Below are 27,366 nucleotides of genomic sequence, written 5' to 3' on the forward strand. Positions count from 1 at the left end.
TCGGATTTGAAACTTCTCTTGTTTCAATGCTTAGGTCCCTAACCGATATGCACTATTGGGATATGAAGTCACTTGGGTTGGATTGCATTTGGTGATTACATCTAGTTTACTATCCAACAAATTTGCCCATGTACATGTATTTTATTGCTTGTTTAATAAAATTATCACAATATCACATTTTCAACAATTGACAAGCCCAAACTCGTAAACCAATTAACTTTATTACTTTTTGAGATTAGACTAAAATCAGACCATGAACTAGTGAGATATCATAGAAACAGTACAAAAATGGCCAAAAAACATTTAGCATATATTGCAACTTGGATTTTGGGCAAAATAGGTGATTCTAGAGCGATGTTCGCACGCATATTTGCTCCATACCATGAAATATGGATTTGAAAACCTAACTTGTCGTGAAGTAGATGACTTTCTCTATGACATGGTACTCCTAGTTTGTTCACCAGAGGTTCGAATTTGTGGTAATCGCTTGTGGAAATACAAATATTCTTAAGCTCCAAGTGAACCTTTCCAACCAACCAACTTTTGAGATGCTTAACTTTCTCACTGACGATCCATACGACATAAGGCTAGACTTGTTTGAAAGTAGAGTACACAATCTTCCCAACAACATTGGAATCATTCGAATCAAACATCGGGAAGACCTCTTACCAAAGACTTGAAGATAGGTTGCCATAAGTAGAATAAATGGGAAAAAGTGGGAATTTTTGTGAAAGCGAAGAAAGGAAACAATTACGCAACATCAAGATGATCCCACATTTTTCTATAAATATGAGCTCATACCTCAGCATTTGCAAGAACTATGGGGTAAATGGGGGAACCTTTGGGCAAAGAAATAGTCCTGATCTTAGGCTACCAACTTCCTATTCACGAATCTTGCTTTAGAGAGGCTTTCTTGCTTTGAGTGCTTAGGAATGCTAGTGCATGCATGTAAGATTTCAAACCTTTTTCTTTTTTCTTTTTTTATGCCTGTTGAGGTACAATTTTTTCATTCATGCCATGTTCCCCAATCCTATTTAATCACATTTATTTATTCACCAAAAGTACCAAAATTTCACCTATAAATTATTTTGGGCCTCCATGAATATTTCTCATCTCATTGGTGCACAAATATTTCCTATCTCATTATCTAAATTGGACCACAATATAAACCATCACAGAAGTCCAAAATCTCATATCTTATCCAATTTTATTATCATTATTATAATAAGCCCAAAACCAGCCCTATAAGCCCAACGCACACACCCCATTCTTTTTAAAGCGCAAACCTACTTATCCTTAGCAATATTTCAAAAGCCCATAATTCACGTCCATGGTAATGCTATTTTATCAATGAAATTCAATCTATAATCAAAGCCGATGGTTTAAATCCATGGCAATTGTGAGAGACCAGGAAAATTTGGGTGCTCTCAAAAAAGAGATTTGGGTGCTTTTAAGGGCATCTCTCTTTTTGGGTAAGTGGTGGGGAGTTGCCACTTATTTTTTTATACAAATAAATAAGAAAAAATAAATACACGTTGCATGATCAAAATACTTCATTGTCATTAATTGAATAAAGAAAAGAAAAAATTTGGTAAATTAACCTTACAAGGCTTTAGGTCCTAGTTACAATCTATGCAAAAGAATACAAAACTTTAGTCCTAGTTACAATCTACCAAAATTAAAAGGACAAAACACCAATCTACCTATCCAAAAACCCTAAGCTTGGGGGCGAGGTTACAGAATGGAAAGGTGTTAGGCACCCATTCCGCCCAAACAAAGTCTGGTCTTCTAAACTCTAATGACCAATATACCATTTTTTGCATGATGTTGAATGATATGTTGAACGCATATGACAGACACTTGACAAAAGTTAATTTAAATAAATTTGCTTTATGAATGATGTGTCCTCTTTTTAAAGAAAATTTAGACCTGTTGTTTGTAAAGGGTAAGAAAAGAGATTTTATCAACCAAAAAAAAAAAAAAAAAAAAAAAAAAAGACCTATTGTGTGAAGTTAAAAAAAATAATAATAATAAAAATAAAAAATAAAAAATAAAAAAAAGAAGAAGAAGAAAGAAAGAGAGATTTGTGGTGATGTTATTCCCAAAGAAAGCCTTTTTCTCTACCTTACTTTCCTACCCAAACTTTTTGCCTCTTTCTCTTTGTTTCTCTTGGTTTTTGCCCTAATTGCTCAGCGATATGTCCCTCTTTTAGTATGAGGAATGTTATAAGGTACATTGAGATAGGTGTCAAACCTTTATTTGCCCATTTCAAACCCTAATACAGATATTATACTATACTATGGTTGGAGGAGAGAGAAAACATGTCAATATCAGGGTAGTGGAATGGAGGGTGGCTCTGCTACTACGTGGGGAGCAAGCCATAGACAAGGAAAAGAACATCCGAGAGGCTAAGAGTGATACACGTGTCCTCAATAGTGGTCTAGCACAAAATAAGCCAATAAAGGGTGTCCTATAGCATCTGACCATAGGGGGTTGCTATCTCCCTTTTGTGCAAGTGCTGGGTGTCCATGTTAGGTGCAAATCTCACTCTTCCCCAAGGTGATCATGCCATTGGCATGAGCCAAAGATCCTCTTCTTCAGTTGACGCTTCCCTTCCTTTCCTCATAGCTAGTCCATGTGTAGGGTCTGGATCCAGCCACGTTAGCACTCTCACATGCCTTGGTTGGTGTAATGTACAACTGTTTTTATTTTATTTACAACTATTCCATTAAGAATTTTTTTTGTATTTTGAAAACACCCTCTCAGCTATTTTCAATATTATGGTTTGAACAAGAAAAATAAGATACAATTTTCTAAAATTTATATTTAGAGAACATCAGTCAAACAATATATTCAAGTACGGGGCCCACCATTTTATGGTTTGTAAAACAAAAAACTATGTTTAAATACTCTTACCAAATGGGCCCTAACCTTTAAGTACTTAGACTTTCCGAATCAAATGCTTTCTCTAGTAAGAGAGATCACCAGGCTAATGGGGATTAGTTACATGTCTAGGATTAATTTAAATTCCCATGATCAATTCTTTCTTTTTATAGCACACTTAATTGATTGTCATGTGATTGACTATCTGTCACATGCTCGCTCGCATTGATGCTCACATGTTTAATTAATCATAACGTGCTTCATGTAATTGTTAAATGCTTGATCAATTATCACATGTTTAATTAATAGTTGCATGCTTGGTTAGTTTTCATATGCTTGAAAAATTGACAACACTTGGATAATTGTCATGTGCTTAGAGCATTTGCATAAGACAATGCAAAATAGAAAAATGGCTCAATTTTACACATTCAAGCCACAAAATCACCCACATCAATCAAGTTCAAGATATGTAAATTTGTAAAATTACTAAATTAACCATGTAAATATACACGATTAGAGTACCTATTGATGACCTACATCAATGAGTTAATTGTGTAAATTTACAATTTTGCTATAGTAGCTGTGTAAATTTATACTGACACTATTTATTTTGCATTTAGTTTTTTATTATTTCTTTACATATCTTGAGAATGAAGGAAAAGAATGGGTAATGGTTATTATATGGGAAGAAAGAGAACAATTAAAAAAAATTAAGAAAAAATTATATTTTAATGAAATGTAGTGTAAAATAGAAAATTTAATGTGAATTGTTTTAAAAGTGAGTATGTAAATTAGAAAAAAGTAGATTCTTGTGTTAAAATAGATATGAATTTTTGCACGAGTTGATGCGAATGCTCTAACTTTGTATATCATTATTTTATCCTCTCTCTCTTTTTTTTTTCTCTTGCCTCTTGTCTCATCAAATTCTCTCTCTCTCTCTCTCTCTCTCTATGAGGATAATAATAAACAAATAATGAAAAATGATTATTCAAATAAAATAGAATGTAGAATAAATAATCTGATGTGAGTGTTTTTGAGAAATTGTTGTGTAAAATAGAAAAAGTAGTTCAATTGAGTGACATACTTACCTACAATAGACATGAATTTTTGCACAAGCTAATACAATTTTGCACAAGCTAATACAATTACTCATACATGTCAATTGAGTGACACACTCACCTATTGATTGACCCATATGTCTACATGTCAATTGACCCGCATGCTACATGTCAATTGGTGCACATGCTTACACGCTTATTGATTCATATGTTTACATGTAATTGCCTCAAATGTTCATAAACTCACTTGACCCTCACATGCTTGAGTGACCTAAATGTCTGGATGATTTATTATTCTCTATGCTTTTTTTGTCAGCTTCATTTATTCCATTGCTTTCATTTTTTGTGTGACTTCTAATCTTAAATAAATTCTAGGGTTGGGGTGTTAGTGCATGTGTAAGGGCTTGCTTAGTAAACTCTATTAAAGTAATCCGGTAATATAAATAAGGGTTAATTACGGCTAAGCGGTTCAAGGTGCCTAACCTCTTCTCGTTATCCTACCCTAACTCTAATTTTATTTATTTATTTTTATTTATTTTTATTTTGTTGAGAAAGGCCCTGACTCTAAACTTAATCTAATGTGAAGACCCTCTTTATGTAGTTAATAAAATGATATTTGGACCTATAACCAAGCGATGACTTCTTTAAGAGCATCCGCAGCTGGAGGGCCAAATGCCAAATGTAAGGTACATTTGGCATTTAAACCCAAAATGTGCTCAACAATTGGAAAGCTATATGGGAAATGTTAAATTTTTTTTGGCATACAGCTACAGTACCATCTTATATGTAAGATGGTACTGTAGCGGAATGGTATAAAAAAAATTAATTTTTTAATCCTCTCTCGTTATTTTTAACCGGGAATTTCTCTCTCCTCTCTCATTATTTCTATTTTTTTCTCTCTCTTCCTTCTTCCTTTCTCATCCACTCTTTGCTCTCTTCAGACCCAAGACACCGTGGCTTCCTCAACGGTGAAATCGGATGGGTCGGCGTGACTCTGATGGCTCCGATGGGTTTGAATTGGAGCTCCTATGGCTCCGATGGTGATTCCAACGAGGCTAGGCTGGTGGATTTCTTTGGAGGTGTGGGTTTTGACAACGGTGGAGATCGTGGGTTTTGATGACGGTGGTTCGGTGGGCGTGGGTGTTAATGGTTTTTTTTTTTTCTTCTGGGTTTGCTGGTATATGTGATCGGCGTTGTGGTGGTTGTGGCATGGCGGAGATTCGTGGGTGGCGAGATCGGTGGAGCTGTGGTGGCTATGGCGTTGTGGTGGCTGTGGCGTGATCGGCGTGGGTGTTAATTGTTTTTTGTTTTGTTTTGTTTTGTGTTTTTTTTTTTTTTTTTTTTTTTTTTTTTTCTGGGTTTGCTGGTATATGTGATCGGCGTTGTGGTAGCTGTGGCGTGGCAGAGATTGGTGGGTGGCGAGATCGGTGGAGCTGTGGTGGCTGTGGCGTTGTGATCGGCGTGGGTGTTAATGGTTTTTTGTTTTGTTTTTTTTCTGGGTTTGCTGGGATATGTGATCAGTGTTGTGGTGGCTGTGGCGTTGTTATAGGCGTGATGGTTCTTTTTTTTTTTTTCTTTTCTGTTTCATCGATCTGGGTTGATATGGGTGATGGAGGAGTTGTGTGAAGGAGTTGGATTGATATGGATGATGGATTGGAGGAGGAGGCTGGAAGAAGGTGAAAAGTAAAGTAATGGAGGATTCTGGAAGGAGGGACGCGGGGGAGAAAATTGAGAAAAAACAAAAAAGGAAAAAATATATTTTATTAGGAAGATATATTATTTTAATGAGTAGAAGAGAAAAATAGAGTTTTGGGATGTTGGGAGTATTATAAATTGGTATGGTATAATTAATAAAGTAACTTTTTGGAATGGTAAAATAAGATAGGATAGCAAAACCGGCTGTGGTTGCTCAATGCTTATATCTTAGAGGCATCAACGTACTATTGGGTTCATTCCGATAATGAGCTCAAATTGTGATTGGGAGATATGTGCATCTTGCCTGCTTGACAAGAAGAGCCGAAAGGCACAAAAAGGATCACAACCCACGACACTCGTAATAATTATATAAAAAATTACTAACAAATATAATTGTATCAAAAGGGGTAGGTTAATAAATATTGATCATTAATTGAATTATTTAGATTCAATTATGAAAATAAGTATTTCTTATTAGTAACACTTTAATAAAATACGGCCTTTATAATAATAGTTTAGCAAAGTGTTAAAGTTTTTTAATTAATAAAATAAAAGATTAGAAATTGTAAGTGTTTTTTTTTTTAATAAAAAAAATAAGGGTAAACTATGTATTTGACTCTTATCCTATACACCATTAGCTTTCATTGACGTGACAATACAATAAAATTTTATTTTGGCCTTTTAACATGTTATCAATTTTCATCTAAGATATAACAACAGAGATTAAATTAACACAATTAAAAAATTAAGGACCAAATTAAAATATGTTGTAAAAAATAAAGACCAAATATATAGTTTATCCAAAAAATAATTAAATAGCAAAATGTTTACAAGTAAAGTAAGGGGTAGATGTTTGAATTTTGAAGAATAGTAAAGGGCAAAAGGGTAAACATATGTGACAGTAGGCATTCCCCATAAAAGGACAAACAGGTAGCTGATATTAATAAAGCCGGTTACCATAAATGGATAAAAAGACGGTTATTCAAATTATTCGTACGCCCTTCTCTCTCACTTTCACTCTCACTCTCACTCTCACACACACATCACATGCCAATGCCGTGTCCATCTTCTTCTTCTTCTTCTTTTTCATCATCTTCTTCCATTTCTGCACAGTCTAGGGTTCTCTCGCACTGTTAACTCTATTATTATACTTCTTGTAGTAGTAGTAGTAGTAGTCTAAAACAAAGGAAACCAAATTTTTAGAGTTCTAGTTACTTTTTTTTTTTTTTTAATATATTTAATTTTATTATTTATTATTATTATTATTATTGTTGTTGTTGTTGTTGTTGTTACCTTTTTTTTTGTTGTTGTGTGAAATGCTTTGTTTGGTTGACGAGAAAGTGTAGGAAAAGAGAAGGGAATGGGGTTTTAGAGTGTACCGAAATATATTTATTGCTCGATTGTACAGTCTTGGTGTGGAAATTCAATGGCATCCGATGAAGAGAGTGAGATTGTGGCAGAGTTTGTCACAAACTATGATTTTATCGATCACATGGGAAATCCCGTTTCATTGTCTGTTTTGCCACTACAATGGAGCGAGGGTGATTTCTTTGGTGACTTGGAAACACAAGTTTTCGTACGTGGGGATGGTGATGATGGGCTTCAGAGAATCTACAAGTGCGTCATAGCATGGAAATTTCAACTTTCCTATGTGCGGCCTGAAATTTGTGTGCTTTCCAAGGAGAAAAGCTGGATAACACTTCAAAAGCCAAGGAAGGCTTTCGAGAACACAATCAGGACAATTTTAGTGACTGTTCAGTGGCTTCATTTTGTTAAAAAGAATCCAGAGGCATCAGAAAAATCTCTATGGAACCACTTGATGAAAACATTTAGGTTTGCTTTTCTTATATTATATATATGATATCCTAAGTGCTGTTTTGCTCGTTTTTGTGATCACCTGTGTGTTTTGCAGCTCATTTGAGGTTGAACCTTCTGAGAATGATCTATTGGATCACATACAATTGATCACTGAAGCTGCTAAAAGAGATGAACCTTTAGTAAAATCTAAGGTTATTACTTCTTGTATCTATCTCTGTTGTTGTTTAGTATGAAAGTCTGTATTTGCTTATTGAAGAGATAACTTTTGTTTTATAGAATTACAAATACTTACATTCAGTGGTGGAGCCAGAAATGTTTCTTAAATGTATCATTGTATTCCTATATCCCTAACTCCCTAAGTGCAAATGAAAATGAATTTGTCTTTGGAAAACAAAAAGAACTTTTATTAAAGAGATTTAATCTTTTATTTTATAAACCAATGCTTTAAATGCTCCTAAAATTATATGATTTATATATGACAAAAAAGTCATTATTAAATTAAAAAAGAAGACAATAATACATTAAAGAGCGTTTATACTTCTTAAAAAAAAAAATTTGAAGGGGGGCATTACCAAAAATTGGCTCGAAATTTTGAATTTTAACACTAAAATAGAGGGGGAGGGGCATCTGTCCCCTGACCCCCCTCCCTCTGCCACTGATTACATTTGAAAAGAAAGAGAATCAAGCAAATGTACTATGGAATACTGTTGTACTCATTTTATATGTTATTACTTTTACTAGCTTCTCTAAGTTGCATATTATTAATCTTTTGGACAGTATTTGCTTACTTTTTTGGAGAAGCCTAGGAGAAGTAATGCGTTTCATGAGGTCAGAACTATCTGATTAGTCTCTTGCTTACACATTATGTTGCAAAATCTTTCTTTTTGTTCAAGGTGTCCTTAGTTGGTTTAACAGGATGCTCAAAAAAGGAAGAAGTTGAATTTTATAGTATATTCGGATGATGAAGAGGAGTATGATAAAGTGTTTGGTGAAGAAGATAATGAACTTTATCTCTATGATTATGTTTGTTCAATTTGTGACAATGGTGGTGAAATCCTATGGTATGCTCTCTTTATGACTTCATTTAATTAATGGTTTTCTTTTGCACAATGAATGCATTTTTTTTTTTTTTTAAAAAAAATTTAAAGGTAGTGTTTCCTTAAGGATTATTTTGTTGAATAATCCCTTTTTTGGTAGACTAATTTACTTTGTTGATTTCAATTTCAATTTGCATTTGATACAGTTGTGAAGGAAAGTGCTTGAGATCCTTTCATGCAAACATAGGTTCTGGGGCTGAGGACTTCTGTGAGACTCTTGGCTATACTGATGCTCAAGTCAAGGTACTGACTTCTTTGCTTTCATTTTGTGTGTGTATTCTCTCTATTTGCTCGTTTTGCTCTGAAATCTAGTTATTTTCTCCTTTAATCAGTATTTGGTTTTGTGCAGGCAATGCCAATATTTTTGTGTAGAAATTGCAAGTATCAGCAACATCAATGCTTTGTTTGTGGCAAATTGGGATTTTCCGATAAATCTTCTGATGCAAAGCCAGCAGAGGTATACTATTCTGATAATCATAATCACTTCACAATTTGACACACACACACATACATACATACATACATATATATATATATATATATATTCTTGTTCAAGCTTTAAAAATGATCATTTGAATTGTTAAATGATGAGTCTAATACCACTTCCCAAAAGTTGTGCATCAAGAATTTGACCACAACATTGGTACTAAAATTTATATGGAACCCTCATGGTGAATGTGTTTGTGACTACTTGGTTTTAATTTGGAGCCATTTGAAGAAACTGTTCGGTATTTCTCAGTTCCCCCACACCCCCCCCCCCCCCCCCCCCCCCCCCCCCGCACGCGTGTGTATGTTTTATGGTACCAAATCTGAACCTAGTGAGATTGATTATGATATTTTAACATCCTTCACTAAGTTGCAATAAGGATTAGCTTACTACCCTGACCTATCTGAATACTGAGTGTGATGGCAGGGTGAATGATGAATTCTGGAAGTCATTATGTAGATAGAAAGGGTAATTATAGCAGTGGTTTATAACTTAATTTGTTATCACATGGATTTAGCAAAAACCCTTATTTGTTATATTTTCTTAATTGCTTTCAGTCATTTCTAGATATATGGCTACCTCAGTTGATCATCCCATAGTACTTTTTCATTTATTCAAGTTGCAATCTTAGATTTTAGGTGTGTTTCACTCTTTTTGGTTAGGTTACATGTGTATATCTGCAACTCAAAACTTTTTCTGTCACATTCAAGGTCTTCCCCTGTGTTTCTGCAACTTGTGGCCATTTCTATCACCCAGAATGTGTTGCTAAACTGCTCCATCCACACCAGGACATGCAAGCACTAAAACTTCAGAAAAAAATAGCTGCAGGAGAATCATTTACTTGCCCTGCTCACAAATGTTTTGTTTGTAAGCAAGGTGAAAATAAGAATGTTCATGAGTTGCAGTTTGCCTTGTGTCGCCGTTGCCCCAAGGCATATCACAGGAAATGCTTGCCCTGGTACTCTGTAATTCTTTTTTCATATTTAAAGTAGGTTTTAAAAGTATCATTCTGTGGAAAATTTCTGATATATGGTTTGCCCTCGATTCAGGAGGATTTGTTTTGAATATAATAATGACGAAGATATTTTACAAAGGGCTTGGGATGGCCTGCTTCCAAATCGAATTCTGATATATTGCTTGTAAGAAGTCAAGTATATGTAATCTCATTCATGTTTTTTAGAATGTATATACATTGTTCATTAAATGACATTGGATTGCCAAATATTTTGAACAGGGATCATGAGATCAATAAAGAACTTGGGACTCCACTTAGAGACCACTTAAAGTTTCCTGATGCTAAAGGAATAAAGAGACAACATGAAGGAGAGAAGCTATCAAGCAAAAAGAAGGCCGTGGCTTCAAGAAAAGGAATGGTTTGTGACAATTTAAGTGCAGGAAAAATTATATTAAAGTTGCCGAATCGGGTCAAAAAGATGTGCAACAGTGTCGAAGGTGGAGATTCTACCAAAAAGATTAAGAAAAGATGTTTTAGGCAGGATTTTGATTCCTTGAAAAAAAAGAATACAATTGACTTGGTTGGAAAATCTGTAAAGGAAAATATTAGGTCTATCCCTTGCAAGTCTTTCACTGTGGTTGGAAGCAAGTCCTCTACAAAGAGCAATAAGTCTTTGATTGATTTGGAATTGTATCCATTAAGGTCCAAGAAGCAGAAATTGTCTAGTGGGAAAATCAAGAACACAATTTTGGAGGAGTCTGTGATGATAAAATCAAACAGTTCAGAGTTCGTATTGAATGCTGAAACGAAAAATCGGTAATTTTTTACTTGCTTTCTTCCTCTTTTCAAAATTACAGGCCTAGTGCAGCTTTGTGTGAGAGGAAAAATCTGAAATTTGAAGTTTCAGTACATAATATATGGATTTGATAATACTGATTTTACTTTTCAATTTACAGAATTTTGGCTCTAATGAAAAATTCCACCACTTCATTTAATAATGAAGAATTCATCAGAAGGCAGAAAGTCCAGGGTGCAGATGCATACTATGGATCTCTATCGGACAAGAGTATCACACAAGGAAAAGTGGAGTGCTCTGTTAAGGTATTTCCAACTGATTGTCTGTCAAATTTTTCTGCCAATGTTGAAATTATTTGACTAAACTTTGTAATTGTGCATCTCTATAAGTGGCCTTTTTTTTCTTTTTTTTTTTCTTTTAAATCCTTTAAGTTTACCTGCAGGCTATTCAAACAGCCTTACAGAGGTTAGAAGAGGGTTACAGCATTGAAGATGCAAAAGCTGTTTGTGAACCAGAGATTCTCTGGCAGATTTTCAAATGGAAGGTTGAAGCCAGTTCTACCAAAATCTTAATGATATTACCGATGAGATTTGTACTTGGCTCCTTAGTTCTGTTTCACATATTATTCTTGTTGAAATGCTCTTAATGGTGAATCTCTTTTTATTGTGTAATATACTTTGATGGCAAATGATTGATTTCAAGTGGTCAAGCTTGTAGTCTTTCCTCTGTCATTATGATTCATGGGTTGAATTTATTTTTGTGCTACAACTCTTCTTGAAAGGAAAAAAATTATCATTTTCTTCTTTATTTCCTTTTCCCCACTGACATTAAGGTCTGATATTTCAAGAAAATGTGGTCAACAATTAGATTTGTGTAGTAAATCATTTCACTTGTCAACTATGACTGAATCACTTTGGGAGAGAGTGATTAAAAACAATTTTACTTATAAGAAGGGAGGGATTAAAGGAAATTTAAATCATACTAAACTATCCAAATTACTTGTTCACATTCTGTAGAGAAAGCTCGGTGTCTATCTTGCACCTTTTCTCTATGGCACGCGCTATACATCTTTCGGTCGCCATTTCACAAAAGTGAACAAGCTTAAGGAGGTAAATTCTACTGATGGTTTATTTGATTTAAGTTTTTCTTGTAGTTTGGTTTTGTATCTGGTCTACTTGGATCTAGCTGATCAATGACTGGGCAAAGCTCATAGAATAAGTTTTCATTCTGCAGATTGTTAATAGGCTCCATTATTACGTGCAAAACGGTGATATGGTAAGACAATTCTTTTCCTTTTCCTTTTCTCGGATTTGGTTATGCATCTTGTAATTTTAGGGAATATGGTGTATGTAATAACCTTGATTCATACCACTGCAGATTGTTTTCCTTATTGCTTTCTGAGAATGTAGTAGGTCGAAGCTCAAAAGTTGTTAACTTATGATTCTCTTCCTATTACCATTTATTTTTCCATTTAATCATTATAACTCTTTTTGCGTAGTCCAACCAAAAGGACTAGGGAAGAATTTTAAGAATGCTCCATGTGTTTATAGCCTTACTCTATCTCTATTCATTTTCAAAAAAAATATTTTTAAAATAATGTGGAAAACTGGAAGTTATGCATTTATCAGGAGCTTTATAGTGTGACTTTGAAATATGGAAACAATCCCGATCATCTTGTTGTTAATGTTGGAGAATTTAAGTCCAAAGAAAGGAATACCCATTAGTCCATTTTGTCAGCCCGTTTGCTATCTAAAGACTAGTATTTTATTTGTCTAGTTGAATTGGTTTGGGGATCAAACCGAAACTTGTTCCTACCTTGTTGGGTGAAGAATATCAGTAACTTTCATCGACCGAGAATAAATTCGATCTTGACTGCTTGGTCTTCCACGTGTGTTGGTGGGATTCGGTTGAGGCCAACAATGATGGACGATGAAGGGTGACAGGCGAAGATCGCCTGCTGTAACCACACCTTATGTCTCCGTTGGATGGGTCAGTTTAATTGGATTTCAATCTGTGAAAACTGACACCCAAAACCGTATTCATTGGTTCTTGAAGAGCTTAATCCACCACCGACCGCTGTTCATCTCGAAACTGGCAAGAATAGACTGGGTCGGACTGGGCTGAGCTGGTGGATCGGTTTTCATGGGTGGATGGACAATCCTAACCAAAATGATGCAACAATAAATTGGAATCAATGTTGCAAAAGATACAACCATGTCTTGAGCCTCAAAAAGTATCATTGTATCAATCTTTTTCGCATCATTAAGCTTTGTCACTTTAAGCATCATGGAAGGTTGATTGATAGTAGATGCGTCAAGCTCAATTTTCACATCATGTATACCTTCTGATTTGTTGCTCTCTGAGTTGATCTTTCTCATCAACCAGTGGGAAGTCTTCCTTCTCAGTAGTAAACAACATATCTGATTCTTCATCAGGTTGACTCTTAGGTTTGAAGTTTGAACTGTGTAGCAAAAAAAAGATACAAAAAGAGTAATTATTTTGCATTAATTTGGTTTGTATTACTTGATGGATGCAATCAGGATGAGACTGACAGGTTTTGCTGTTGACAGCTAAGGTGACATGGGGGAGGCATTGCTTACTTGAGTGGCAGTGCTTCTGCTCTGTCCCTGTGTAGATGCTATTTCATGTGATGGAGATCAATAATGATTATTCTAATGAAGCCACAAATGTCATTGCAGAAAATTTTATTAATTTTAAGTGAACATACTCAGCAAATATATTCTCAACTAAAACAATATCATTAGGAAACAAGCATGACGGGACATATTCCTGGATTGGCATATGGAGTTCATACATAGCCTATTTTGGTCCTTAATTGTATCTTATTGTGAAGGAAAATCACTCACTTTGGACTTACACGCTCTGTGCTTTGACTCTGCATTCATGAACTAGAAAGAGGAGAATTGTATGAGGCTAAGATACTTCTCACTTGAGTCACTTCTTTGCATAAAATATAGATTAAAGCTTCTCAGATTGTGGAAGAATCTATTGCAGATAGATAATTAGAGTCAAAGCAATAATGATGCTGCTGCAATTCTTATAATTCTTTTGAATAAGAGTATGAAATTGAAACTTCGAAATTTTTTTGTCTGTTTGTTGTTGGTGCTTTTAACTACTGGAAAATTCCATTTATTGTTGTTTTGGTTATCATCATTATTCTCACAAGCACTACCTCCTTGAACAGATTGTCGACTTCTGCTGTGGTTCTAATGATTTCAGTTGTCTCATGAAAGAAAAGCTTGAAAAGACTGGGAAGGGGTGCACATTTAAAAATTATGATCTTTTCCAAGCGAAGGTAGATTTTGACTTTTATAATGGTACTAGCCTATATCCAGTGCTATGCATGGCCTTTTTCTTTCATTTTTAATTTTATTGGTATGAATCTGGTTAGATTCAATTGATTTTCATTTCAAGAAATATATATGAAATTTAAATCGAAAAAATATAGTTAAATATAAACAATGTGTTACAAAAAAGCATTGTTTATGCCAGTGCTAAAGTTTGTTTATGTTTTCCTTGAATTCTAAGTTCATACATTTTATAACAATATAAATTGATGGTATATTGACTTTTAAAGGGAGCATAAATCTAAGACTCGTTTGTAATCTATATACTTGCAGATCAAATAGGCAAAATGTAGTTATTTTATCTTGCTTGTAGGGTCTGAATGGTAGTAGTTTGAATTATTACAGTTCTATACATTACTTGAATTTCTGTGTAGCATCTAATGATTTTTTTTTTTTCATTGAGAAATTTGTTGATGTGCTTTTTCAGAAAATGCTAATTATAAAATGTTTGCCATACATTTTCCATCATCATTGTAGAGTAAAATTACCATCAGAACATACTTTGCTAATTCATTCTATTTGTTTATTTTTCTCTAAAATTAGATTTTCTTATTTCTTGTAATAAAATTATATTTTCATTTCTTTCTGAATTACTACTAAAATGTTTATAAAGGAACCAATTATATAGATTGTATCGTACTATAGGCATTGCATGATAGTTCTTTTCTTTAAATCTCTCTTTTTGTAAAGCAAACTGAAAGCCAGTGTCTTCCGTAAAGCAGACTGAAAGTAGGAAATTCCTCCTAACTGCTAGGTTGCATTCTTTTAAATAGGCAAGTGTCCTTGTCATGTGAACATCACATAACATTGTTAAGTAATTTAACGGACCAGGTATTATGTAAAATGCCGTTCTCTTTTAGCCCCAATCCCCTCTTCTCTTTCTTTGTAGTTTCCTCTCCCCCAACCCCCTCTCATCACTCTGCCATTCCAACCCCCACCCCTACCCACCTTTTCTCTATTGTGTGGTCCAATGGTACAAGGACTGGGATTTTGCTGCCAATGATTTCGTCAGCATTTGAGAGGAGCTTTGCCAAGATGAAGGGGTCGAAGAGATTAGCAGCTCTACCATGGTACAGCAATGGGGGAGGCAAGTTAGCAACAATGGAGGCCATGTCAATCTGCAAAAGAAAAATTAGAAAAAGAAATAAAGAAAATTCATGCCAATAAAAAAAAAAAAAAAATCAAATTATGTGAAATGGGGTTTTTGTTCGAGGTGCAAAGAGTATCAGAAGGTTGCAACTAGAGCAAAGATTGTAATTGGAAAGAAGGAAATGGGTTTTACCTTTGTTGTTGCACAGAGAGAGATAGAGTGAGAAAAAGAGAGGGGGGGGGGGGGACTGTATTTTCTAAGCACCATGTACCAAAGAAATGTGTTGTTTTTGAGTTGTGTCAACGAGCACCATAAAGATAAAAATTGTTCCTTTTAGAATCCAAAAGGAACAAAAAGTGTTGAAAGTACAGTAGAATTCGCTTATTTTGCTGAATTTGAAAACTTTTTACTGAAAGTATTATAGATAAAGCTAAAGGTTAGCTGAAATAATATAGTGAGATCTATGAATAGTACCAAAAAGTACAGTGAAGCTCATAAATAGTATCAAAAATAAGCTGACAACTTTCATCAATGCCAAACACACGCATAATAGTCGAAACTGGTATTTTCTTCGACACCTTCCTCTTAGCGAAGCATCTCTCAAATGCTGATGGCATTATTGGCGCCAAAATCGCAGTCTTTGTACCACTGGCACTCACACAGTAGAGAAAAGGTTGCTGGGGTGGGAATGGTGGAGTGATGAGAAGGAGTTGGCAGAGCGGAAATGACAAAGAAAGAGAAATGGGAATGTCTGTCAACATGAAACTTGGTCTGTAACAATGTCATGTGACATTCACTTGATAAGGACCCTGTCTATTTAAGAGAATGCCACCTAGTTCCTCCTAATCGGTTTGTAGCTAAATTTTTCCAGAATTTGAAAATTTAAAATTATACAAGTAACATATAAATGGATTTGTCATTTATGTACAATTCACTTCGGGTTGCCTTCAATGCAGTTTGAAGCAACTTTGCAAGTAATTTCTAACTTCTCTTTTTTTCTTTTTTTAATACTGTTTATTAGGTTTGGTCTCTTCTGTTGTTGCATTGTTTTTCATGTTTCTATCTTGCTTATATGAAAGTTGAAGTTTACATTATTTTTTGGTTGTGTTTCTGTGAAACTGTTTCATATTTTGTTAGTATTTGGTAGATGTGGAATGTGGTTGCTCAAAAGGTTCATCATAGCTAAGTTTAATTATTAATTAAAATGATTAGAAATCCCTAAGTTAAAAATGTGATTTTAGGTTTGGTGTTAGTATTAATTATTTTATATAACCTTGAGATGGCACAATTTTGTGCAGTTAGCATAGCCATTTGGCATCTGGGGAACAAGTTTAGGAATGCTAGGGCTACACTTTCACTCAGCTTCTCCCTTTTTCTTTTTCTTTTTTTTTTAATGAATAATTAAATCTTATTAATAAAAAATGGAACAATTACAGCTCAAACAACACAAAGACACAAGCAGCCAAGCAGCCAAGCTACATACACCAGATTGACACAGCAGCCACAAACAACCCCCAGATACACATAAACCCCTACCCACCTAACAACAAATGCTAAAACCAGCATCTATATACGCACCCTGGGACAACAGAAATCCAGATCTCCCAAATCCCATACATAATGTCAACTCCTACCAGCAGTCAACCACAAACAACAGAAAGCAAGGCTGCTAGCCTGACAACACAGACAGAGCCCCTTTATGGTTGAAATTTCAGTATATAGAGTATAGAGCTTGATACTTAACTCAAGGTTGAAGAGGAAGGAAAGATATAGATATCTGTTAACTTGTTGAGAACTAGTTATACTTTTTGCTTAATACTTCTTTTGTCCGATATTATTCGTCCACTATACTATTTTGGGATTTCCCAAAATACAGTATCCTTTAATAAATCAATGAACACTACTAATAACATTTCTAATTTATCACTTTATTTGAAAAGTCAAAAACTTTTTTTTTACTTGTTTTATTTGAGTTAAGATTAAGGAGGGTAGCTTTGAAAACTTCTTCATTTTTATCTAATAGACAATGCATTAAATGATGTTTCTTAAAAAGTTGGTTTTCTAAACAAGATCAACAATATGGGATAAAAGAATTATATTTCATTAGCAGGTCTTTGTGTCTGCATCTTTGTACACAGCAACCTCAGTTTGTAAAATAATTGGTGTTTTTGTAAAATATGAGTACTTCTCCAAGCTTATGGCAAACTTAATTTGCTTTCAATGATTGTGTATATTCCATGGAAATAATTTTTACTGCAAAATACGTGTCAATAAGTATCTTTATTGAATAAAAGGTATTGATCCTTTTAATGTGGGTAAATGTTGTTTTATAATTCACAAGGGGATGGTTAACAATGAAATACATACCAAAATTGATGTTTTTATTAACTATTTTGTATTCATACCTTTTTTATAATTTTGATATTGTAAAAAACTTGCTACTATGATTTGGGTGCTAGGTTTTTCATCTGATTCGTATTTTCTTTACTTTTCATTGAATAAAACACCCTTTTGCCGTGAAAGAAGTGCAGAATATGGTTCTATTATATATAGGACTACATGTTATGCCCAAGAAGTTGAAATAAAGGCTATGTTTAGTTAAGCTTTTGGGTAAACCTCCTATTTTGTCTGGTATGACAAGAAAATAAGTTCCTTTAAATCTTGTTATTCTATTGAATATTACATACTTTTTGACTCTTCAAAAAAAAAAAAAAAATAGCCTGAATTTTTTGTGTTTAAAAAGAATATAATTTTTTTTGAAATCTTCTGTCCCACAAAAAAAATAAAAATAAAAATAAAAAACTTAAAAACTTAACTTGAACCCAATGATTTTAGTGATAGATAGGAATTCTCTCTGTTTTCTCTCCTCTGCCGATCCCTTATTCTTTCCTGATATTAGTTATATAAGGATCCTTCTTTTGCAGAATGATTTCAGTTTTGAGAAGAGAGACTGGATGAGTGTCAATCCGGAAGAATTACCCAATGGTTCCCAACTGGTAAGAGGCAAAAATCTTGGCAAAAAGTAAGTTGTTTAATATATTTCTTAACTCGTGTACAGGTTTCATGTACTTCTTTTGTTTTCTTTGTGGGCAGATCATGGGGCTGAATCCCCCTTTTGGGATCAAAGCATCTCTTGCTAACAAGTTTATTAACAAGGCCTTGGAGTTTAAACCAAAGCTCCTAATTCTTATTGTTCCAAAGGAAACCAGACGGTAATTGCTTGTAGTTATTTATAATCTTATTCTCTTAATGTTTCAAACCAAAGCAAGAGGTAAAATTAGCATGAGTTTTGGGGAGGGCTTGGATTTTAAGCTTCTTTAATTGACCTGTTTTTTCCCCTCGATTATTTTAGTAGAAAGAAAATACTCACATTGCAAGAAGGGAGTTGATGATGGCTTTATTAAGTATTTAGTTATGTGGGAGTTATGAGGTGAGTCACATTTAATTAGACGTCCAATATTGTTAGGGAAGGAGTTGGATACTGGCTTCTTAAGTGTCTAAGCTACAATGGGACTTTGGGGTTGACTCGGGACTCATGCTTAATGGGCCTCATATACTCTTCTGCTCTCTCTCATTGCTAAGCAAAGCAAGAGCTGAAATCTCTCTTTCTTTTGTTTGCTGTTTACCAGACTTGACAAGAATAATGCTGCATATGACTTAATTTGGGAGGACCATGAGGTACTCTCAGGCAAGGTAAATCAACAAGAAGCTACATCTGTTTATCCTGATATAGATCATATTAGATGTAAAGTGAACTTCCAAAATGGCTCATTTACTTTTTTGTCCTCTTTTCAGTCATTTTACCTACCTGGATCTGTTGATGTTCATGACAAGACATTGGAGGACTGGAATTTGAAGCCACCGCCACTCTATCTTTGGAGTCGTCGTGATTGGACTGCAAGACACAAAGCAATAGCTCAAGAGCATGGCCACATATTCAAGGAGCAACCAGAGATGTGTTTGGAAGGAAAAAATGCCCAGAATTATCTTATTGAGAACTGTGGTTTTTTTTGGGACCATACAGGCTTGCACCCACCTGGTGATATGGGAAATTGGCATGGTTCATCGTCAGGCACCAATCTTGGTAATAGATACCTCTAGAATTTGGAGAACCAGTTTCAAGGGTACCGAGGACAATGTGGATGAATTCAATCAGAGTTCAATGGCCGGGAGGAGAAGCACAAGAGAGGATAGAGACAAATGTGAGAGCTCACATCCCACTTCCATGTCGAGGACTCGTTACATAACTAGGATCGTATTGTGTAATATTTATCTTCCTTAACGTTTTGCCACCTCTTGAAGCCTGTAGTTGAACTTGCAGAAACTTTTAAACAGTCAGTTGCTTGTACAGCCACAAATACTGCAATCGCATTAATGCAAATAACTGCCTTACATATTTCGAGGAGTAGATCGTATTTGTATGTGTTAGTGAAGTTTGTGTACTCCCACATAACTAAATACTCACATTGCGGCAATATTTAGTTATGTGTTAAAAATGATAATATTTAACAGTTGTAACTAGTTATAGTTTATACAATATATATTTCAAATTTATGAAATGTAGATTTAAAAAATTTTAATTTACATTTAAATTTTTTTTTTGTCTTATCATTAAATCATTTTCAGTTAAATAATAATATTTTTTTAGTAGTAACCAAAATAAATAAATAAATAAATAAAAAGGAAGTTAGAGAATTCAAAATTCAATCCACACCCTATTTGTAATTTTCTCTTTAATCCAAATTTTTGCCTTTTCATTTTGTATCCTTATTTTTCTTTGATAACTTTTAAATCTTAAAAAATTTTGATAAGTAAAAAATTATTTATATTGTTTCAATGAAATTTGTCATCTAAAAGAAATGTCTCTTCAGAATGTCAAATATTTCTTGGCTAGTCACCTTGAAGCAACCTTACTATTCTTATAATCCTTGCCACACATAATTCTCCACTTATCATTGTGCTTATACTCATAATTATGCTTTTCTTTAAGGACAAAGTTTCGCTACAAACTTAGTTGTAGCTAGTGACTACGAATCCACTCAATATTTTTTTATTAGAAGTGAATTTTGACAAATTTACCATTGAATTACATTTTCTTCTTATATAATTTCCAAAATATCAAAGATCAATAACTATGTCATCAATCAAATACTAAAATTTTTGTAGTCTAAAAAATCATGCATAAAAACAAGTTTATGGATTGAATAGTAAATAACATCTAATTGATAAGAAATTTGACTTGTGTATTAAAAATATAAAAAACATGCAATCCAACGATTAGATTTTCAAAAAATGTAGTCACGTTAAGTTTTTTAGTGGAAGTTGTAGCCATTGGCCAATGACTACAACTAACTTTGTAACCAAACTTTTATTCTGTTTGGCATCAGTTTATAAGCTTAGCTTTTAGCTTTTATGTACAGTTTTTTAAAACCTCATTTTTTTCTCGCATTTTCTTACTTTTTCAATTTTTTTCAAGGTACAAGTATATTTTAGCATACTTTCAACAAAATTTTTTCAGCAACAAGCTAGATAAGTTGTTCCTAGACAGACCCAAATTTGTATTTTCTCTAATACACCACTCCTCTAGTGCCTCCTTGAAGACTACATGTGATACAAATATGAGTTCATGTGTTAGCTATACATTCTTCACGTCAGTGTGCTAGTTAAACTCAGGGAACCTAGGCCTTAAATTCCATTCATCATCAAATGACCCTTTTGTCCTCCTTAACTCATGAATGTCCCATGCCCTGAGTCTCCCTCACTATTCCAAACTCCTTGAAGCTACTTGCCCCAAATCTCTCTATTGATTCCATCAAACATAGTTTTGCATCTTATACCAAACAAACAACGGAAATTAATGGATCTACTTCATTTATGTGAGATAACATGGAATAACTGAACTTTAGAAACAAAGAATAGAAAGGCGTACCTTGATCTAGTAAAATTCAAAACAAAGAAGAAGATTGAATTTGGAAAGACCTTCAATCTTCATCCCAATTCCATATATGCCCAAGGTGTGTGGTCTTGCAATTAGTTTTGTACGTGCTTTTTTGTTTCCAAGAACTTGTTCTTTTTCAAAAATTGTTTTCTTTTGTTTTTCTCGTACATACTAATAACTGTCTGAACAATTATTTTACTTAATAACTCTTATTAAATAATTAACTAATTATCTAATTGGGTTAGCCTTTTGGGACAATTCAATTAGGCTATTGTGTGTGGCTTGGGATGTGACCAAATGGATAAATAAAGCTCTAGCTCCAATGTGCTTCATGCTTATCTGTCAACTCTTGACAAACCCAAAATTACTATTAATTATATTTAATACCACTATAAAAATATAATTGCACTCTAAGCCTTTTTAAGAAAATTATATCCCAAGACTTAATTATCTAAACAATTAACCAATTCATGAAAATATTCATAGTAATACAAAGTCATAATATATAACTGTTACTTTGAAAATTACTACCTCTTAATCCTTGAGTTCCTGATTTAATCCTTCAAGTTATTTATATATTTATGAAATCACATTTCATAAAATATAAGATTTGATAACTCTTTACTAAAGTGGTTAGGCCTAACACTCTAAATAACCAAACCCATTAAACTTATCTCAAGGGAATATTTTGTATCTTTAGAAAGAGACTATGTTTCTCACACAAAAAAAAAAAAAAAAAAAAAAAAAAAAAAAAAGAAAGAAAGAAAGAAAGAAAGAGACTATAAATTTCATCTTGAGAATATGAGTTCTTTCAACACTACTTGTGGTTGCCCGACATATTGAGATTAGATCTCACTCTTGATATATCAAAGCAATCTATATTTCTTGATCGGGTTCACAATCCTCTCAAGATTGAGAGTTTATGTAAATGAAATTTGTGAGATTTATTTTTCAGTTGACAATAGTTAATAGAATAATTAATTTCATAGCGGTCTAGTTCAATATATCTTACACACTTAAGACACATCAATATATCAATTAGAAGTATCCACTTCCATGATCAAGACAAACTATCTTAGTTGACATGTTATAGTCATCACAGATGAAATGCCAAATTTCATCGTCGACTACAAACTAAGGTTTTGAGTTTACAAAGAACTTGTGATTTATATCTCTCGTGACTAAATCACATACAATGCATCTCAAAGACTATATGATAATGTCAAAATATTCATGTTACCATTATTTTAAATAATAAAACAACTTTATTATTTATAACACAATGTCATTCATAGCATCATACAATAGGATTTTAGGGCACTAATCCTAACAATCTCCCACTTGCCCTTAAATACTATTGTGCACCAATCTAACTCTCATTCCCTCCAAGTGTGACTCAAAAGTTCACTGGGGCAAGGTTTTGATAAAGGGATCTGCTAGATTATTTGCACCATCAATCTTTGCTACTGTATAAATTTCAACATTAACAAATTTAGATTGGCCTTCAGCCATAGTAGAATCATGTTGGGATTGAGGGGGTGGTACATTTGGCATAGAAGATGAATTTGTAGGAAGTGACAGTGGACATTCAACTATGGCTGCATTACAAAATTAACAAGAAAATTAATATAAAGAGATGGGGGAAAAAAAGAACAATATAGAGAATAGAAAGAAAAAAGAAAAAAGAAAAAAAAAAAACACTTGTAATCAAACTCTCAAATCCCTATGTTTCTACTTTGAGACATAGTTTGTCCAGTAAAGATTAGAGAACGCATAGAACTGGACTTTAGTTAATTGAATTAAATACAAGTGACCAATCACTACACCTTACGAAATCCCAATGATTGGAAGCAACTCCAAGTATTTTACATACATCCTACACAACACATACATAATCCTCTATCTCACTTTTTGTGCTCCATTTTACACTCTACCAATCACAACTTGCTATGTATTCCATGTATTCTTTTTACTTCTTTTATAAAATAACCAAAGTTTGAAAATGTTAAAAAGAAAAATAAAGCACATGACATGCCACACTGATGAAGCATAAAGTGGGACACAAAAAATAGGACATAGGATTTATATTCTTCCACAAATAGTTGTAGCTACAAAAGTATGAGTAGTGTAAGTGAATCAAGGTACACACACATATAGAGAGAGACCAAAAAACCTAAAAGAAAAGAGAGAAAGACTAAGTCGAGCCACATGGCGTGACCAAGCTTGCTCTTATACTTGTAATGACTTGAGGAAAGCACTAGCTATATCTACACTTACACCCCAAAAGGATTAATCAAGTGACAATTGGGGCTCGTTATAATCACTTATAAGTCCAAGATTCACCTAGTAAACATCTAATATTAGACTCAGCACACGTTTGCAGAATACACACTTAAACCATTTGATTTAGAGTATCACAAATATTCTATAAGCATTCCTATCCCTCTTTGGACATCGGTTCTATGTGCATACATTGATTTTTACACTAACAAGTGCAAAGGAGGGCACCCTATACAATGGATATGGAAGGCACCTTGTGGCTTGGAAATACTATTGGACAAAGTTTGGTTACAAACTTTATTGTTACCTAAGGCTACAACTTCATTCAATATCTTTTTATTGGATGTGAATTTTGACAAATCCATGATTGGATTTTATTTTCTTCTAATATCATCCATTCTTGCAAAATTTTCAGAAGATCAAAGATCAATAGCTATATCATCAATCAATTGTTTTAATTACAAAATTGTGTAATAAAAAATTAAGCATACAAAATAAGTTTAAGGATCATATAATAAATAATATCAGATTGGCATAACAATTGACATGTGTGTTAAGAGCGTAAAGAACATGCAATCCAATTATTAGATTTTCAAAATATGTAGCAATGTTAATTTTTAAAAAAAGAAATTGTAGTCTTAAGTTACAACTAAGTTTGTACTTTGTAGCCAAACTCTGTCCAACAAAATATTATATAAGAAGAGAAGAAAGAAACATGGAGAGAGAGAGAGAGAGAGAGAGAGAGAGAGAGAGAGATGATAATGGGGCTAGACAGGGCCAAAGGAAGGTGTTTTCACCTCTGTCCTGCATGATTTTGTTTTACCCCATCGCTACCCTGCCTCGTATGGTGGAGCAAGGTACCTTGCCCAATCCCCACCCCTAAGGCTTCACGAGGCCCTGCCTTGCCCTGCCCCACCCCACAAAATTTATTTCATGGTAATTGGTCACACCCCACTCCACTCCTATTAAATTTATTTAAAAAAAAAAAATTTGTTTCATTAATATAAATATACTTGAAATTACAATTTATTATTTTAATCAAACTAATTTTTAGTAAGAATTGAATAATATTATCCAAAGTGTTTAATAAGACAATATCACAATAAAACAAAAGGTATTAATATTCATGCATTTAAATAATTATTAATATAAACTAAGTTTTTAACACTAATAGGGGGAGGCAGGACGGAGATGAGATGGGGCTAAAAAGCCTAAAGCCATCTCCACCCGCCCCAAAGTGTGAGAAAATATCTTGCCCCATCCCCATCCCCACCCCCACCCCTACTCCACCACCTTAGTGGGACGGGAAAAACCTACACGAGATAGCAGAGAGAGGCGAGTCAAGTTCTATTAGTCACATAGTTCTATTATAGGATTGCGTCGCAATGCATGAATATCCCCGTGTTTAACAACAGGTACGTAGTGATGAATAGACTTGGACCTTTTATTGCTGCAGTCAGAACCGTGACATATATTAGATGAAGGCAAAGGACTCGAAGTCGATGATCAAGATGAGTATCCGAATTTCGACTTAGCCAGATCTCATTTTTAGTCAAACAAGTTTGACTGAACTGGGATTTTTATTCTAAGCTTTGTCTTCTCCTTTCTCTCTCTTTCAGCCATATAAATTTTGGTCCTACAAATTTGACTGAAAAGATTTATTCAACCCAGCTTAATTTGTCGTCTCCTCTTCATCTCTCTTCTGCCTATAATTCATCATTACTTTGACCAAGGCATACATCTTGTGTTTCAGGTTTCTAAACAATACTGGAAGCTTAGCATGAGGACAATATTTGAAATTTTAAGTTTTTCTAATATATATATATATATATATATAAATTGATATAACTCTTATTGCTTATACTATTGTTATAGATGACCATTGATTATTGTACACTGGTTAGTGTGCATTATATTCTATGCGTAAAATATGAGAATTAAATGTGAATATACTTAATATATATATATATATATATATATATATATAAGATATGTGAAATTATAAACATTACATTCAGAGTATATATCAACAATCATGTAAAAATAAATCCTTTGTTTTATAAAAAAATGTAAAAATAATTTTTAATTATTTATACTATATATACAAGAGGATTTTCATCTTTGAACTGGACTTCTATATGGCTCAAAAAATATCCTCATTAATGAAAGATAACTTCTTTTAGAAAAATGATCATAAATGTTAAATAACAAATTTCATTCTGAATTAAAAAAGAGAACTCCTAAAATTTAGGATTTTTTACCCCTTCACGTTCATCTTTTTATTCCTTAAAATTAGTTTTTATTATTATTATTATTATTTTTATAATAGATGTAAATTATTAACTTTTACCCAAAAAAATAGAAAAGTCTTTAAGTATGCACAACGCACATACTTAGAGGATATATATATATATATATATGTTGAACTCTCTAAATTCACTTGCTAGCTTCCACGTTTCACCCATGCTAGGCTCCTGCATGTACACTAACTAGTTATGTCTTTGGCATTTAAAGTCTGTCTATCTATCAAGAAGAAGTGTTGATCCTATAGCCACGTTTTAAACGCGGCCATAGGTCTTGGTCTTAGGCCACGTTTGAAAAAGTGCGGCCATAGACCCCTCAGGCCTATAGTCATGGGGTTTAGCCCACATTTGGAAACGCAACCTAAAAAAACGCAGCTAAACACAAATCGTCTTATAGCCACATTTTTCTGACCTATAGCAGCGTTTTAAAAACGTGGCTACAGAACCTTTTTTTTGTAGTGAATGTGTTAGCTTGGTTATAAGGATCTACAAAATTAATGCATGATGGTAATTGGTTATTTTGTTTGAGTTCAGATAGAGAATAGAGAGCCTGTTAGAGGGTATTTGCAAATATGGTTAATTAAAATCAAAGAAAGGGTTTATAATTAAAATTTGGTTGAAACTTTAGATATTTTGTTGGTTCTTTAGAGCATTAGCATCACGGAAGCCATCTCACTTTTTAACAAAAAATTTAAATACTTTCCAAGAACAACCTTCATTACAGGGGAAAATCATCTTGTACTATTGAAGATTATCTTGTGTAAATTCCAATTAGCTTTGTACTGGTTCTTAATATCCAAGATGATGTTAAACCATACCAGCTGATTTTTATAAATTGTATTGAACTTCATGTCTAATTAAGTATTTGTCCAAATTGAGAATGAAAAATATTAATGAATTATTAGGGAAAAATTAATGAGTTAATTCATTCCAAATTACATAAAATTTTTGAAGGACTTGCACAAGACTAACATAAATGAAGAGAAATTTCAAATCATCAATATATATTTAAAAGTAGAGATCTCATGCGGGAGAGTATGGGGTTGTACCATGTGGCACACTCTATGAAGATAATTGAAATACTCTTAAAACACATTAGAGATAAGAACAAATTTAAAAATATGGACTCTTTATTTTCCATGTTTTGACAAGACTACTTTTTGTTACATTTTTTATTCAATGTTTTGAGATTACTATTTGTTTCATTTGGTTTATTGCTTCAAGCCTTTTCCTCTCTCTCACACACAAAAAACTATTTGCATTTCCATTCAACCTTTTAACATCTACTCCTTTATATACATATGCCCACAGCTCTTCATGCCACCCCATCTCAAATATGCACTTAGAAAAAAAACCAATGTCATTTACCTTCAACATCTCAACGACACCTACATAACTCCAACATTGCATTACCATTTGATCATAAACTATATGAGTAGGCTATGACCGATGAAGGGGGCTTGCGTTTTTTATTCAATGACGGTAGTTTACGGTTTTGATATTGTAGTTCGACATTGAGGATTTTGTGAAGGCTGTGATTCCCTTTCAGTCTTTAGGTGTTTGGGATTTTGTTTTGGAAAAGTTATAAAAGTATTTTG

At 33.5% G+C, this 27,366-nt stretch overlaps 1 protein-coding gene across 2 annotated transcripts; it reads left to right on the top strand.

The window, feature by feature from the left end:
* Positions 1 to 6,888: 6,888 nt before the first annotated feature.
* On the top strand, positions 6,889 to 19,774 carry LOC115957253 (protein ENHANCED DOWNY MILDEW 2-like). Of its 2 annotated transcripts, none has more exons than XM_031075451.1 (18): positions 6,889 to 7,469; positions 7,549 to 7,645; positions 8,232 to 8,282; positions 8,370 to 8,515; positions 8,698 to 8,794; positions 8,901 to 9,008; positions 9,749 to 9,996; positions 10,088 to 10,177; positions 10,273 to 10,809; positions 10,950 to 11,094; positions 11,232 to 11,333; positions 11,806 to 11,898; positions 12,023 to 12,064; positions 13,995 to 14,105; positions 18,172 to 18,243; positions 18,341 to 18,459; positions 18,877 to 18,940; positions 19,043 to 19,774. In XM_031075451.1, the coding sequence occupies exons 1-18, from the start codon at positions 7,063 to 7,065 to the stop codon at positions 19,346 to 19,348; spliced, it is 2,835 nt and encodes a 944-aa protein (XP_030931311.1). In that variant the 5' UTR covers positions 6,889 to 7,062; the 3' UTR covers positions 19,349 to 19,774. The 2 variants fall into 2 exon arrangements, with proteins under 2 accessions (XP_030931311.1, XP_030931312.1); XM_031075452.1 differs by having other exon boundaries at positions 8,256 to 8,282.
* The last annotated feature ends 7,592 nt before the right edge of the window (positions 19,775 to 27,366 follow it).

Source organism: Quercus lobata, chromosome 8 (assembly GCF_001633185.2).
Source record: "Quercus lobata isolate SW786 chromosome 8, ValleyOak3.0 Primary Assembly, whole genome shotgun sequence".
Lineage (NCBI taxonomy): Eukaryota > Viridiplantae > Streptophyta > Magnoliopsida > Fagales > Fagaceae > Quercus > Quercus lobata.

Bases quoted from the DNA above. Each gene is read 5' to 3' on its own strand.
- LOC115957253 (XM_031075451.1), top strand. From the start codon at position 7,063: ATGGCATCCGATGAAGAGAGTGAGATTGTGGCAGAGTTTGTCACAAAC. The intron at 7,646-8,231 runs GTTATTACTTCT...TCTTTTGGACAG, and splicing joins AACCTTTAGTAAAATCTAAG to TATTTGCTTACTTTTTTGGA. The intron at 14,106-18,171 runs GTAGATTTTGAC...CTTCTTTTGCAG, and splicing joins ATGATCTTTTCCAAGCGAAG to AATGATTTCAGTTTTGAGAA.